The sequence below is a fragment of the Myotis brandtii genome, unplaced genomic scaffold, assembly GCF_000412655.1.
Source record: "Myotis brandtii unplaced genomic scaffold, ASM41265v1 scaffold924, whole genome shotgun sequence".
NCBI lineage: Eukaryota > Metazoa > Chordata > Mammalia > Chiroptera > Vespertilionidae > Myotis > Myotis brandtii.
Window position 1 is genome coordinate 200,871 of NW_005371808.1, and position 16,026 is coordinate 216,896.

The 16,026-nt window shown below is 55.4% G+C and overlaps 2 protein-coding genes across 5 annotated transcripts in view; one reads left to right on the plus strand and one right to left on the minus strand.

Moving 5' to 3' along the window:
- The window catches only part of MOCS1 (molybdenum cofactor synthesis 1), a 34,033-nt gene extending 31,241 nt beyond the window's left edge, over nucleotides 1–2,792 (plus strand). Inside the window, exon 12 of the mRNA XM_014532939.1 lies at nucleotides 2,661–2,792. Within this exon, the coding sequence (XP_014388425.1) occupies nucleotides 2,661–2,792 (132 nt within the window). The remainder of the gene's footprint in view (nucleotides 1–2,660) is intronic.
- The window catches only part of DAAM2 (dishevelled associated activator of morphogenesis 2), a 106,670-nt gene continuing 91,016 nt past the window's right edge, over nucleotides 373–16,026 (minus strand). For all 4 annotated transcript variants that reach the window (XM_005885741.2, XM_005885740.2, XM_014532940.1 and 1 more), the window contains 10 exons: nucleotides 15,334–15,440; nucleotides 14,009–14,093; nucleotides 12,299–12,405; nucleotides 12,089–12,177; nucleotides 7,432–7,600; nucleotides 7,152–7,259; nucleotides 6,176–6,236; nucleotides 4,860–4,991; nucleotides 3,477–3,647; nucleotides 373–3,200 (listed from right to left, as the gene is read on the minus strand). In XM_005885741.2, the coding sequence (XP_005885803.1) occupies nucleotides 2,979–3,200; nucleotides 3,477–3,647; nucleotides 4,860–4,991; nucleotides 6,176–6,236; nucleotides 7,152–7,259; nucleotides 7,432–7,600; nucleotides 12,089–12,177; nucleotides 12,299–12,405; nucleotides 14,009–14,093; nucleotides 15,334–15,440 (1,251 nt within the window). In that variant the 3' untranslated portion in view covers nucleotides 373–2,978. The remainder of the gene's footprint in view (nucleotides 3,201–3,476; nucleotides 3,648–4,859; nucleotides 4,992–6,175; nucleotides 6,237–7,151; nucleotides 7,260–7,431; nucleotides 7,601–12,088; nucleotides 12,178–12,298; nucleotides 12,406–14,008; nucleotides 14,094–15,333; nucleotides 15,441–16,026) is intronic.

Consider the following 16,026-nt stretch of genomic DNA (forward strand, 5'->3'; position numbering starts at 1 on the left):
GGGCACTGTCTGCAGTAAGACGGTCAGGGGGTGTCCGAAGCTCGTCACTGGCTATTAGAGATCAGGGATAGTTAGAGGCTCCTGGGTTTCACAGCCCCAACACTGGACTGGGCTGCTGGGTCCTCTAACGTGGATGGGCCTCCTCGGGTCTGTCCTCGGGGACCTCCCGCCTGCCTCCCGCTGCCCGGCACCCGGGGTGCTGGGGATGCTGAACAGCCAGCTCGGGAAAGGGAAAGGCCAAGCTCCCGATCTCAAGCTCCGGTCCATGTGCCCAGGAGTGCACAGTCCCTGCAAGTGTCGCCGCTGGGCCCTCAGCGCTGGTAGGAGCTGGCTCCCCACACCCCCCAGCCCCTCAAGAGAAGAAAGTACAGGTTTCAAGGCAGGATGGGGTGGTATGGGTTTAATATTTTTTAGTATTACAATATATTCTTATAAAAAAGGTGTGGGTAAAAAGGACGCTGCCGATTTCGTACATGAGCCTCATTTGTCCTCTGAGACCGCTGGCGACAGCGGCCTTGGCAAGAAGGCAGCCCAGGTAGAGGCGGGGGAGCGGCCACCGCTCCCCAGTGGATGGAAACAGGATGGGGCTGGGGGGAGCCTGGGCCAGCCCCGTCCCTGCCCCTGGAGAATTTGCTCCTCCCATTGCCATAGACACACCTTACTTCCATCACGGGAGGGGGTACTGCTGCTGAACGGGACAGGTTGCCTTAGGTTAATTGGATTTTACACTGGACACAAAATTAGACAGCGGGAGGCATTCACCCGGGGGTGGCAGGAAGGGCACCGGAAGAGACCAAGGAACAAACATGGGCGTAAACATGTGGCATATCGAGGACCAGCGCAGCCGTCTCCACGGGGCGCTAGCCCCTTAGCCGCGATGGTCTGGTCCAAGGCACTCTTGGAGATCTGGCCACAACCGTGTCTGGTGCCAGAACCACTGGCCAGATCTTGAAAATAATAAATAGAGAAGGGAAAATCGGGGTGAGAAGCCAGAACCCTGGAACAATGTATGTGTCCCCTATAGGGTCAAACTGCTTTCCTGCGCATCCCACGTGTCTCCATCAGCTTCCATACTCCTTGTCTTCCGTGGGGCACATCCAGTCTCCGTGGCGGGTGGCGAGGCCGGGACGTGGCACACCTGTTGGATGGCAGTGGAGCCCGCCCTGTGCCCTGCCCCGTGGGTGAGCTGCACCCCAGCCAGATGGGGAGAGGAGTCTAGAGGCCCCACCTACCACCTTCCCTCATCCCCACGCCTGCCCTCAGCGGGGCTCCTGGCTGTGCGGATGGTATCAGCCCCCGCAGCTCTTCCTGGAAGCCTTCACCTTGCCCTCACCTGGGCTCCGGGATGGCCCTGCGCCCAGGTCCTGGCCAGACTTGCGTTTGCTCTAATTCTCCCCCTCGAACCAACACACATGCTGGGCTCACCAACCCTGTTTCTTCCCTGGAAGCAACTATGGCCCCACCCCCAGGGGTCTGATGTAGGGAAAAGAGGCAGCTGGAGCGTGGGCCCAGCCCACCAGTCTGTCCACTGGCAATAGTCCTGAGCCTGAGCCTGAGCCAGGAGCAGGTTAGAAGGGCAGAAACATAAAGGGAGGGTCAGGAGAACAGGAGGCGAGGAACCCCTGGATGGGGTGCAGGCAGGACGAAAGGTGAACTCTGGGTTGGGGGGGGGTATGTTGAAAATAAGAGTCCTGATGGAAGTGACCTCACCTCCTTTAGAAGACAGCATTTTGCTTAGATACAGCCATCGACTCACCCGCTCAAGATGCAGAATGGGAAATGGGAACGGACAGGAGGACCAGAGTGAGCCCCTGGGCGGGCAGGTTGAAGAACCAATCAGGTACCGATGATGGGGGGTGGCCTTTCAGGCAGTGCCCTCCCCAGGGAAGTCAGCCTCCCCCACCCCGTCTCCCTCGCTTCCCCGCCTGCGCCGGCCCAGGCCTGATGGCCTCAGAGGAGGAGACACCTCGGAGATGGTGTGCAAATGCAGAGGGCAGCCTGGCCCTCAGGACCCTCCCGGGAACTGACTCCAGGACCAGCCTCAGCCAGCCAGGCACACATGGTTTGAGGGGGTCTCCTGTGTGCTGGACAGGATGGAGGTCACCGCAGCTTCTGCCCTGAGGCAGACGTCAGAAAGAGTGTGGGGTCTGAGTGACATGAGGGTAGACCAGAAAGCTCTGGTGCAGGGCTGTGTGAGGTCACCCTCTCTCAGGACCATGGCCCAGGGTCCCTACGCCCAAGGCACAAAGTATGGTGATAAGGCGGGTCTCTGTTGCAACCCTTCCCTTAGCAGATGCATCAAGTACCTGATGGGGAGCAGTAGCCAGGGAACCCATAGGTGGGATTCTGGGTTAGTAGACAGGATGGAGGTGGCAGTGGGAAGGAAGGGGGAGGCTTAGACATGCGAGAGGCTGGAGTGAGTGGTGATGGAGGAGACAGGCTCTGCTACTCTGTGTCCTGACGACTTGGTCCCTGTGGTACCCTCAGCATCTTTCCTAGAGCACATCCAGGATACATAGCGCCTCTTCCTTCTCCATCAAGAGGGCAGTGGGCTCCCAGGTCTATGCCCCATTAGCCGCCTCTTGAGGGCTGGGAGCCTGGATCTCTCACCTGGCTCTCGGGGTGCCCACCTCCCAGGTACTGCCCACTGCACATGATAGCTGAGCAAGAGCCAGGGACCTGTCCAGGCTGGATCTGGGCAGCTCTGTGCCAACATGTGGGTGCCGAGCCTGCCAGGGACGTCCCAGTGGGCCTCGGAGGGTGATCCTGGGGCCCGGAAGCAGGACGAGTAATGGGAAGAGGAGAGGGAGGAGCCCCTCAGGTACATGTGGGAGACGCCTGGTCCTGCCTCACACAGCCACACCCCAGGACCCAGCCCAGGGCTCTCAGCCGAGCACCATGTGGTTAAGTGTCCCGCCTCCTCCACTCAGCCCCTGGCCATCCCTGTCTCCTGGCCTCCTGTGCGGCCAGTGCCCAAGTCAACAGTTTAGCCTGTTGATTGCCCGCTCCCGGGTGACTTCCAGGGCCAGGTTCCCTGATCGCTTGCGGCTGCGCTTGAGCTTGCACAAGTCCTTGTCAAAGACCTCCCCAGAGCGCAGGGCTGACACCAGGTCGTCGAACTCGCCGCCCTCCTCCAGAGTGTTGCCCGTGTGGACCTTCCGCTGCCGCTGCCACCGCTCCCGCTCCCGCTGCTCCTTCAGCTGCAGGGGGAGGGAGATAGGCTGAGGCCGGAGCAGCCACCCCTGACCTCTAAACCATGTCTTCCAGCAGGGGTACCTCCCAGTTGGGCCCACCCTCCCAGGACGCCCTGTGCTCTCTCAGGCTGAAGGCATTCTCTCCCCGGGGGGAGCGGGGTGACATCAGTCCCTACAGTGTTTCTCAGCCCCTGCCCTCCTCGCACACACCCCAACCATTGTCCCCTGGGGGCACCCCACTCGGACCTGCCTCTCCTCTCACAGGCTCTGCCCACTACTCACCATTGCTTCCATGCGCGCCCGCCGCTCCTCCTCCTCCTTCTTCCTCCTCATGGCCTCCAGGTCCTGCCGGGCCTCTGAGAAGGCCTGCAGGAAGGTGTCGAAGATGCCAAAGAATTCGTCTGGCTGCATCTTGCTGTCCTGCTCCCCAAAGTGCACCAGGGCCTTGGAGAACTGTAAGGGGGAGAAGAGGTTGGAGAGTCACCCCTGAGCACCATGGGCCACGTGGTTAGCTGGGTGCCAGCCAGAGCTGAGCCCAGGCTGAGGCTGGGGCATTTGCATGGGGTCAGGGTTGGAGAAGGGGAGCCCCCTTGTCAGCAGGGTGCAGACAAGGCTGAAGGAAAAGGTGGAGGTAGACACCCTGGGGACGTGGGGGTCCAAGCTGGCTGACGAGGCTGCCCAGAGCCACTTCTGGGTCTGTCACGGCGTGAGTATGGGGCAGGAGCTACAGACCTTGGGACCGAACTGCCTGGTCAGAAATCTAAAGGACCTCGGAGCTCATAGTTATTGGGCCAGTTAGTTATGTGTCCTGTGCCTCAGTTTTCTCATCTGTAAAGTGGGGATGATCTGGTTTTCTTCTGTTCCCCCTCATCCTGTCATGCCCCCTCATCCTGTCATGCCCCCCCATCCTGTCCTGCCCGCTCATCCTGTCCTGCCCCCTCATCCTGTCATGCCCCTTCAAGCTTTGACTGCCTCTGCTCTTGCCTCTGCACGCACCCCTGCACCAAATAGAACCTACTTCAGTGTTGTTGTGGGGGTTAACGAGTTAACAGAGGTAACCAGGCACTGCTCTTCAGTGAGAGCCACCACCTCTGACCCACTCAGAGTCCTCCAAGGAAGACCTCCCTGCCCCGTGTGTGCTCCACGGGCCCGCGTGGGAGCTCCCGTGGGCGTCTCAGCACTGCTGGACCCCAGGCCCCATTCCGGACCCCCTGAAGGAGGATGCACATTTTACTAAAACTCCCACAGACGGGTCCACGTGCAAGTCAGTGCGGGAGGCAGGAACTGAGGCCGAAGCTGAGCTCCAGTCATTCTGACCCAGCTCTGTCCAGCACAGCAAGTTCCTGAGCCTCTCTGGATCTCGGTGCACGTATCTGTGGAAAGGGCCAATAACCGTTCAACAAACCCATAAAGTGGGCAATGAGCCGAGATAAAGCAATGCAGTGCTCGACACCTGAAGAATGGGTTAGGGTCTTTGCATCAGAGTTGCTATTGCTTCCTGGTGGGAGAGAGGACGTGGTTGGTCCTCAGGGCTCTGCGATTCTGGGTCTGTCCCTTCTGGGGCACCTGGTAGGAGTGGGTGAAGGAGCCCCGTGGACATAAGGCCGAGTTGGAGAGGCGTGGGGCGGGCTAGGCTAGGGTGAGCGGAGGCTTGGGCACCCTCACCTTGTCCCGGGCCTCACTGAGCTGGTCCTCCAGCTCTGAGAAGCTAAAGCTGGACACCGTGATGAAGTCGCTCATGACGGGGACGAACTTGTCATTTGGTTCCCGCGCCTGGCGTTTCTGATATTCCAGCTCCTGAGGAGGGAGAGTGAAGTGCTGGTTAGACTGGTGGTGGGTGGGTCGGAGTCAGGAATTCCGGGTCACCACCCCGCCCTCCCTGCCTGTCAGTCACGGGGCAGTGAGCCTCCTTGGGAAGAGGGACACTCTGGGTGTCAGTTTTAAGGGTGGCAAAGGTTGGGAGAGTGACCAGCCAGTCCATCCACCTCTCGCCTTCCCTCGCCCACCCTGCCCTCTTCCTGTCTCCAGAAGTGTGGCCTGCCACCAGCCGCGTCGGCCTCACCTGGGGAAGGTGAACAAACACAGGCCCTCGGGTCCCACCCAGACCTATGGGATCAGAGTCTGCCTTTTAGCAAGACCCTCAGGTGATCTGTGTGCACATCCAGGTGGGAGACGCATTCCTAAATCTCGCTGGCGCTGCTGGCCCGGACCACGCTTTGGGAAGCACTTGATATGTTGGCTGTCACCCTCAGTGGCAGTGAAAGGTTCTTTCTCATATTTAACTTTATTCTCTAAGCTCATTCTCTGTACCCGTGACCACCACCCCCAACATGCACTCAGTGAAGACGGGTATGGGGGACAGAGGGTGTGACCCTCCCCCCCTGCCCCACATGCACTCAGTGAAGACGGGTATGGGGGACAGAGGGGTGGGGACATCCCCACACTGAGCCAGCCTAGCCTAGGGCCAGAGACAGTGTCGTCAGAGGGGCCATCGGAATGGTGGTGACCAGAGACCTGGGTCTCCAGCAAAGAGTGCAGCCAGGCTCCTCTAGGGTCTGGGAGGGGTAAAGAGACATGAGGCAGGGACTCCTGGGGATAGCGGTCCCAGTGTCACACTGTGCCACCTGCCCCTCGCCGGCGCCCAGAGGACGTGGGTCCTCTTTCCCACCTACTGGAGTCAGAGTTAAGCATGTGTCTGATCTACGGTTCAGTCCACTCCACCACCCAGTACACACGTTGGACAGGGACCGGGTTAGTCTCAGGATCCCCCTTTGAGAGACTAACTTTAAGCCCCGGATAAGCCAATCATCCTCCCTGAGGCTGGCCTGTGCTAGAGGCTGTGCTCATTATTCTACCACCCAAGCCAGGAGCGCTGGGCCGGGCAGGCGTCTGACAGGGTCTGCCACCTGGGGGCCCACCGTCTGACCCAGTGCCCCTGACCACAGCCCCTCAAACCCACGAGGCAGGAACGATGTACTCACCACCTCGACCGCTCTGAGGCCCTTCCTGAGGTTGCCTATCTCCTTCTCCAGCTCTGCCAGGCTGTGGGGAGACACGGAGGGAGGGACAGGAGATGAGGGTGGCCCAGCAGAGGGCAGTTCTAAACCCCGAGGCCTGGGGTCAGTGGGCCTGCGCCCCAGTCCTGCATTGGCCACTAACACGTAGCCAATCTCCGCCTTCCTCCCCACCCACTGTGCTCTGTCGGTGCGGCTATAGAATAACAGGGGTGAAGCTTATGCTCTATAGAACCCCTGAGACCAGAAATGTCAGGTTTCTGACACATGGCCTCTGGCATGGATTTATTTTTTACCACCAGGGGATAGGTGTAAGTTCATAACTTACAAGTATTATACTTGCAAGCACTAAGCATTTGATGATGTTAGCCATGTACCACTGCATTTCTGCTTTTATTGAAGATGCTTCTATCAGCTTATACGTATATGTTCAGGTCTGACTTCTTGCCTATAGCAGATGCTGCGGGTGCCCCACCCACAGCTCCTTGGACCATTCACTGCAGTGCGCAGTGCTGACTTCGGCTATGAGCCCTTTTTCTGGGAGCCAGAGAGTAATGCCCCACCCGCTGAGCCCCTCAGCCAGTGACGGACAGGAGATGGTGTATGATGTCCCAGCTCCCTCACCACTTGGGTAAGACTAGAAGAGTGTCTTGCACTATCTCCCTGACTTCCCTGGAAAGGGTCAAGCTCCAGCTGCCCCCAGTGGTAGCTGGTGGAATTACACCCCTATTAGTAGCCTTCCCATCCCTGGCTCCCTTCCCCAGCCCCACTCTGATTCCTGGGAGATCCCCGAATAAAGGTTTGAAGAGCAAATAGTCTGTCTTCATTTGGCAGACTCAGAGACAGTGCCCCGCCCTAGTCAGCCCAGAGTAGCCCCAAGGAGGACATTCGGACAAGAGCGTGTGTGGACATGAGAGGATGCGGCCTCGGAGGGACCCCTCACTTGACTTTGGCGGCTTCTGGAAGATGCTGCAGTTCCGAGGGCATGTTCAGGATGTCGGGGAAGTGCTTCTCCAGGATCATGATCAGGTAATGGAGCAGAGAGATGTTCCTGCGGGTGAAAGGCAGCTCATGGCTAAGGGAACGAGGGTCAGCAGGAAACCAGGCTGCGGTGTAGAGGAGAGAGGCCACGGGTTGGGTTGGAAATGCAGGGAGGGCCCAAGGGATGAGGGGTGAGGCCTGGAGGGGGGGTGATGGAGGCTCAGGAAGCAGGCAGGCCGCACCTGTCGATGCTGGACTTGGTGTCGGCGATCTTGTTGAGGCTGGCCACCCGGAACCCGTAGGCGCCCCCACGCTGCCCCTTGTTCATGAAGTTCCCGATGGCCAGGACGATCTCCAGCATCTGCTTCAGACGCCTGCTGCGGACCAGCTCCCGGGAGGCCAGCAGGATGGCTGGGGGGCGGGTGGGGGGGAGGACAGTTCAGATCCCTACAGACGGGGCCAGGGCAGCTGGTCCCCTCACACCCCAGGATGGTGCCACCACGAAGTCCAGAAAAGGGGCTGCAAGTGTCTTCCGCTCTCAGAGGGGCAGGAACCGTGCCCATGTCGCCACAGACCAGCTACTCCACACCTGCCCACCGCCAGGGCCGGGACCAACTCGCCACACGCCAATTTGCCAAATAACACATTCTTAGAATGCGCCAACTCTTCCTAAGAATATATTCAAGAATATCTTTTCTTGTGGATATTAAAAGATTATTAATATATTCTTTCTCTGGATATATATAAGCATATAATACTTTCACTTTTCTAAACTTAGTGATTAAAGTGTAAATTTCAGCATTTTACATTTTATGGGACTGTCCATACCTCTTTTTGAAATGCTGAATTTTATTGATATTTTTGGAAAGAAAAATATCCTATCAAATTAAATTATAACATATAACCAACTGTAATATTCCCAAATTACTTTTGTCCTATAAGATAATGGTGCGCTCTGTGGATGATGGTGTCTTTGAGTAAATAGGTGATTTGACATCTGTTGAATATCATTTTTATTTATTTATTTTATATGTTTTTATTGATTTCAGAGAGGAAGGGAGAGGGAGAGAGAGATAGAAACATCAATGATGAGAGAGGATCATTGATCAGCTGCCTTCTGCACGCCCCCCCACTGGGGATCAAGCCCACAACCCAGGCATGTGCCCTTGACTGGAATCGAACCTGGGACCCTTCAGTCCGCAGACCGATGCTCTATCCACTGATCCAAACCGGCTAGGGCAAATATCATTTTTAAAATCGTCCCCACCTTTAGGTATTTTAGCTATTTTATCCTCTTATCTTAAGTACTGGCTTGGCTGGAAATACAAGTTAAGTCAGCAGTGACCAGAACTTCAGTAGTGAAGTCTAACATGGAGAGCATGGCCCTTCCTCAGCTCCTCTGTATTTATGGCAAATGTGCAGAATTGGGAGACAAGTCCTACACTGAAATGCTGGCCACTAGCTGTGGAATTGCCTTTTGGTTATTAAATGTGGTGCTAAGGAGACCAAAGTAGCCTCTGATCTTTGGCTTATGCCAAACTGAGCATGCTGTAAGATGCTGCTATGAAGACAAAATGAGAACCGTCTGCTAAACGTGTGCAGAAAATCTTCAAGACAGTTAAAGGTAATTGTAGGAGAAGAAGAAGAAAAAGGAGGAGGAGGAGGAAGAAGAGGAGGAAGAGGAGGAGGAGGAGAAGAAGGAGAAGAAGAAGGAGTAGGAGGAGGAGGAGGAGGAGCAGGAGGAGGAGGAGGAGGAGGAGGGAGTAATATGGAAGGACTGTCAGTAGCTTCTGAAGTTGAACATGTACATATTCTATGACCGTTACACTTGAAGGGCATTTGAATGGTTTCCAGTCCCCACCCCCCTTAAATTACAAATAGACTGGTAAAATAAATTGTGGCATATTGATAAATGGAATAAAATGCAGCCCTGAGAATATATAACCCACTGCTACACGTAACAACAGGGGTAACTCACAACCATAATGCTCAGCAAAAGAAACAAGCATAAAATTATTCATACTCTGTCCCACTTCTATAACGTTCAAGCTGGACAAAACCTTTAGAGAGGAGGGGAGAGCAGTGGTTGGGGGGTAATGTTCAAGGGGGGGGGGCATGAAGAAGGGGCTAGAAACATTCCACTCGACCTGATGTCAATCACACCGGTGAGCTCACTTCACCGTCATTCCCCAAGTGGGACTCATGATTCCGTGTCCTTTTCCACACGCACATTTCAATAAAAAGTTCACTTTAAAATAAAACTGCTTATAAAAGTTTCCAGCAGTTTTTATTGGTTGGGATCATTTCTCTTTGGTTGATAAGCTATTTGAAAAATTTGCGAAGGAATCCTCCTGAAAATGCTGAAATGTTGGCAAAACAGATGACAAGAGTTCAAAGGAAATCAGTGCAAATGGGGAGAGTCCCATGTGCAGTGCAGACAGTTCAGATGCGTTCATAAGGATAATGGGCTCATGAATACATTCATAGGAGGATGTTTACATTGGAGACCATATTCATCTTGACTATATTCAGTAAATGTATTCATAATAAGAATCAGTAAATTTGGTATATCTCAAAAATGAACATATTCATAAGAATATATTCAAGAAATGTTTATGAATATATTCATAAAAGAACTGGTACATTTGTCAAGTTTGGGGAATGGGCCCAGAGGACCTTCTGGGGGATGGGGGGGTGTGGAGGGGTGTCAATAGCTCACCAACCAGCTCACCCAGGAGTATTTCCTCGGAGAACTGAAGGGAGGAATATGAACCCCACTCCTGCACCCTCCTCTGTCCCCACCCCGTCAAGCCCACTGACCTGGTTCTGTAAGATATACTTCAGCTGCCTCTGCCTGCCCCTGGGAGGGAGGAGACCTGTGGGCCCTTCTAGAACAGCAGCTATAGCTGGGCGGTGACGACCTTCCGGCAGGTTTTGCCATCTAAACACGCCCCGCTCTGCCTGGTGATATGAAAGGCGGACTCTTCTCTCAGCCGCAGTGACTAACTTAGGGGGAGTTGAGGAGTGGCCCCGGGAACAGGAAATCATCTGAGAGTAAAGCCACCGGATGGCTAAGCTACTCGGGTCCCACAGTCCCAAGTGCTATTGCTTACATTTCTCCACTGACCCAAGAGACACAAGCAGCTGAGCACATATGTCTTTGGCTGAACCCCTGACCTGTGCCTCAGGCCCCGAGGGCAGTCGGCAGCAGGACCAAAAAAGCTGTGTGAAGGGAAGGCCTTAGACCTGCAGGGTCACACTGACGGTGCTCCCCGTCCTTCACATCACAGATCACAGCCAGCCTGCAGTGTCCTTGTTGGGTGCGAGTGCTTGTGTGTGGGTGCGAGTACGTGTGCATGTGTGTCAGGATCCAGATCACAGAAGATGTCTGCCTCTAGCTCTGTCATGCCGCACCTGCCCCGGAAACCTCCCTGAAGCAGCTTGGAGAACTCCAGAAAGGATCATTCTCTGCACGGGGCATCCCAGGGCGTGCCAGCAGCCTCGGTGTCCAGCAGAGGGGGCCCATGCTCTGCCCCCAGCCCGTCCCCCTCAGCATCCTGGACACAGGCTCCCTAGTTCCCTGTCACTGACCCTGTCCTCACCACCAATGAGCCTCACAGCCTGGCCTGCATCCCCCTCCCGTCCCCATGGCTACCCACCATCCTGACCACCTGCCTCTCCCCCTCCTGCCCCTCCGCCTCCGTCTCTGCCACCCTCTGGGGAGTACACCAGGAGGAGAGCGAGGGGATGGATTTTGAAGAACAACACTGTGTTCCAATCCTGACTCCATCATGCACCAGTCACGTGGCCTAAGGCAACATGTCCCGATCATCTCAGAGGTGAGAGCTCTGCCCCCGCAGGGTTGTGGTGAGGACCATGAGCCCATCCGCGTGGAGTGTTTCACACAGCGTTTGGCACATGGTTCTCATTTAATAACCAAGTGCTCCTTTGGAAAAGGCCTGTAGGTGTAGGGCGGGGTTCTCGCACCCAGAAAACCAGGCACCGCCCTGGATCACCTTGCTCATTTCCTCCTTTCCGAGTAGCTCACACTTAAAACAATGTGCCCCGTAGTCTCCCATGAGCTTGAGCACCTCTCCTGCAGGGTCAAGGTCGATGCGGCCAAAGCATGCCAGGAACTGTTCTCGGTGCTTGCTTGCTATTACAGGGTCCCCCTTATCTGCGGGGGTTCCGTTCCAAAACCCGCAGTGGGTGCCCGAAACCAAGGACAGTACCGAACCCCATCATACTGTGATTCTTCCTGTAAGTACATACTTACGATAAAGGTTAATTTATAGATTAGGCACAGTAAGAGGTGAACAATAACCAATGGTACATGAGGACAATTACAGCAATAAGTTATGTGAACACGGCCTCTCTCTCTGATCATGGAGACAGCTACTAAGTGACTAATGAGGGGGAGTGTTTACAGCATTGGATATTCTGGACAAAGCGATGGTTCACGCCCCAGGCGGAACGTAGCGGAAAGGCATGAGAGTTCCTAATGCTACTCAGAACGGCGCACAATTTAAAACTTAAGAATTGTCTGTTTCTGCAACCTTCCATTTAATATTTTTGGGCCATGGTTGACCGCAGGTAGCTGAAACCATGGAAACCCAGATAAGGGGGGACTACTGTGCCATCATTTTTTTTCAGCATCTCTGTCCCACGCTGGGGCAGATGTCACAGATCCTCCGCCCTAGTGAGTCTGCATGCTGAGGCACAGGAAATGTGTCCATGTGTGGCACATGAGCGAACAGACACAAGTGCATGTATCTACAAAATCAGCGTTAGAGTTTGGTTTTGGATTTTGAGGAATTTTCCTCTGCCTGTTCCTGGACTCCCTCCCCAGCCTCCCCAGATGCCTCTCCTCTCCGGCTTCCTCCACCCCCTCAGCCCTACCTTCCACTTTGGGCTTGGCCTCCGCCAGCCGCTCCTGGAACTTCTTCTTGAAGAAGAGGGCCTGCAGACGCTGCTGGTAGTGGTCGATCCTGTGGACGGGAGGCTATGTCATAGGCGGCCCCCCTGCAGCCCCAGCCCCAGCCCCAGAAGCCAGCCAGGCCCCTCCTCAGCCAGCCTTCCCCCACCCCTCCCGCCACACCCGCGGCCGACCTGCTCATTTCATAGAGGAAGCGGTCAGCGCGGGCCATCCGCTCGATCTCATGCTTGTGCTCCTCGAGGAGGTCAATGTCACTCTTCTCCGGGATGAACTTGAGGAGCTGCAAAGAGCAGGTGAAGGTCAGAAAAGAAGCTGGTATGGCGGCACAGCCCACGGAAGCCCACACTGACAGGCTCAACCCGGGAGGCGTCCCCTTAAGACACAGGCATCCTCTGCAGATGGTCTGCATTTCATCTGCCCGAAAGGAACAAGGCACTTGATTCTAGCCTGCCTGCCTTCCTTCCTTCCTTCCTTCCTTCCTTCCTTCCTTCCTCCCTCTCTCCCTCCCTTCCTTCCTTTTTTTAATTTTTTAAAATTAAGAAATAACTTACATAGAGCAAAGTACATTATTCTTAAGTATACAGCTCAGTGACTTTCTTCTTTTGAAACCTTTATTGAGGTTGTATATATATATAGAGTAGAACACGCCCCTTTTAAATGTGCAGGTCAATGAGTTTTACAAAACTACCCGCCACCACCCAGTCAAGATGCAGAAGATTTCCATCAGACCAGAAAGTTCCCTTGTGTCACTTTAAGCAGCCAGCTCCTCCCCACCACCCCCCGCCCCCGTAACATAACCTCTCGGCTGAAGTTTGTCACCTTAGGGTGGATGTGCCTATTCTTGAACTTCTTATAAATGGACTCGGGGTGTGTTTTCCCTTTAGTGTCTGCCTTCTTTCACTCAATACAGTGTCTGAGATTCATCCACGCTGTAAGGGTGGATGGTCTGTTCCTTGTTCGTTGCTGAGTAGTATTCTACTGCGGCAATATACCACAGTCTATGCTTTCCTACCGAGAGACACTGGGCCGCTCACGGGGGGGGTGGAGGGGGTCTGAGTGTATCCCTAGGAGGGGGGCTGCTGGGCAGTTGGGCAGGTGTGTGTGGCCTCTGTGTGCCCTGCCAAGTGCTTTACCAGATGACTGCCTGGAACGAGAACTTCCATCGCTTCCCCTCCCAGCCCACACTTGGATGGCCTGTCTTTCTGATCTTAGCTATTCTGGTGGGTATGTGGGGCCACCGCACACACCCACATCGACCCTGTTTCTCTGATGACCAATAGGAGCCACTTAGAAATTCTCCTTCATGAAGTACTTGTTCAAGTTTTTGCTCATTTTTAAGTGCCATCGTTTACCATATTCTCACTGATTTGTAGAGTTCTTTATTCTAAACATGAGGTCTTTGCTTGATATACCAAAGGCAAACATCTTCTAAGGCAGTGATGGCGAACCTCTGACACGCGAACTCATTTTTTTGGTTGATTTTTCTTTGTTAAATGGCATTTAAACATATAAAATAAATATCAAAAATATAAATCTTTGTTTTACTATGGTTGCAAATATCAAAAAATTTCTATATGTGACACGGCACCAGAGTTAAGTTAGGGTTTTTCAAAATGCTGACATGCCGAGCTCTAAAGGTTCGCCATCACTGTTCTAAGGTTTGGCTTGTCTTTTTGCTCTAATATAAAATAATGTAATATAACAGTGCCTTGGATGAACAGAGTTCAGGATTTTAATTAAGTCCAATTAATGGTGGTGTGGGTTGGCTAAGGGAAGTTTCCAGAAACCTCTCTGCCACTCCTCCAGCCTGATTTCTCCTGGACCACTGGGTCTCTCGGGGGGCTGTCGGGAAGGGGTTCACTGCCTCCCCTTGAGGGGCTCACCTGCTCCAGCATGTCCTTGGCGAGGTCCTCCTGCTCGTCCATCTTCAGGACGGCCTGGCGGATCTCCTCGTTAGAGAGCTTCAACCTAGGCAGAGCCCAGCCCTGAGCAGCCTGGCGGGTGGGTGTCCGCTCGGGACAGACCCCTGCTCACGTCTCCCTCCTCCCTCACGGAACGTAGAGCACGGAGCACCTTGGAGAGTCCTCCCCAGCTCTGGTAAAGCCTCCTCAGACTACACTAACTTGGTTCACTCCCTAAACTCAACAACGAGGTCTTTTCGTCTCTGCCAATGCGTCTGCGGTCTGGTGCCTGAGTCTCCGTGAGGGCTGACAGGGGACAGGGGCGTTTGGGAGTAAAGGGGCATCTTGGGTGCCTGATCTTCCTCCTCCTCCTCCTGCCTAAGATACCCGCAGCATCTCCCTGGGAGCGCGGGAGGAGGGCAGGCCTCTGAGGGGCAGCTTCCTGCTTCCCTCATTCTCGGCAGACAGAACAGCCTCAGTCTGGGACAGCCTCAGCTCCCACACAGCTGTTCAATCGGGCTTATCCGCTTGCTGTCTGGGGAGGGGGAGGGGGAGGAGCCCACCCCAGACACACACACACACACACACACACACACACACACACACACACCCCTTCCCAGCCCCTCCAGGTGCTCAGCCAATGGGAGCCTGGGGTACAGACCTCTCCCCCACCAGCAAGGGGGAGGAACAGAGGCCTGGGCCTTGTGGGAGGGAAGGAGGGGTGGGTGTCCCAGGGACGGCTGGGGCAGCACTAAGAATAGTCTGGGAGGCGGTGCCCTCTGACCCTGGCCCAGGCAGGAGGCCCCGCACAGAAGCTGTGCTGTTAGTGCACATACTGCCCTGTTTGTTCTGCAGCCACGGGAAATGCTTGGGGGCTGAGATCATGCTGCTCCGTGGCCTGAGCCTGGGGGCCTCCATGGGCTCAGAGCCACTCCACCAGCAGACGCTGACCAGGCTGGTCAGGAGCCTCGAGATGGGGCAGTTTCCTGTGTGCAGAGCCCCACGCTGCTGCTGACATGGGTTCCCGGGGAGGGTTCTAGATCGGGGCCTCGTCCCCTTTCCCAGCGGGCAGCGGACAGGGGAGGCCAGAGACTGCTGTCACCCCAGTCCTCGGCCACCTACCTCCCCCAGGCATTCAAGTCCACCATCTCCCTCCTCGCGCCCCATCTCAGTCCTCTGCTTCCTGGGGGCCCAGCCCCTCCCACCAGGAACGTATCCTGGGGCAGGCCCCGCAGGCCGGGCGGGACCCCACAGGCCGGGCAGGCCCCACAGGCTGGGCGGGACCCCACAGTCCGGCAAGCACTTACTTGGAGAGCAGGATGATGCAGTTCTGCGCCCTCCGGCCGTCAATGACCGACAGCTCTTTGACCTTGCGGGAGGCCAGGTAGATGTCCTCCGTGGAGCCCAACTCTTTCTGCAACCAACAGGCCAGTCAGAAAGGTGAGGTGTGTGTCTCCCCCAAACCTCTACTCTCCGCCCCGCCCCCTGAAGGAGCCGCCCCCCTACCAACCAGGCCAGGCTCCTGGTGTGAGAGAAAGGGAGAGGAAAAGGCCGGGGAGAGAGGAGGATGGGTCATTCCTGACCCAATAGGAGGCACCTGGGACTTCACCCTGGGCTAGAATGAGTTGGGGGCAATGAAGAGCCCTTTTTAGAGATGGCCCTCTCTGGGCAAACTAGAGAGGAGCTGTTCCGATGGAGGGAGACACTGATCCCTATGGCTGCGGGAATGTCATAGGATCTACACATCCCCGAGACTCCACCCCCACTCCCACCGCCCCACCCAAACTCCCCAAAACGTAAGAAGCTGGTTCTAAGTCCCCACAAGGTCACAGTCCCTGGACTCCTGGAGACTTCAGGCCCGGCCCAATGTCCTCTGGGGAGAGGGCATCCACATGTTCAGAGGTGGGGAAACTGAGGCAGAATTCCCTGTAGAATTCTCTCCTTGGAGGTTCTAGCAGGCGTATTCCCAAAAAATCAAAGACTGCCCCCCCCACCCCCAC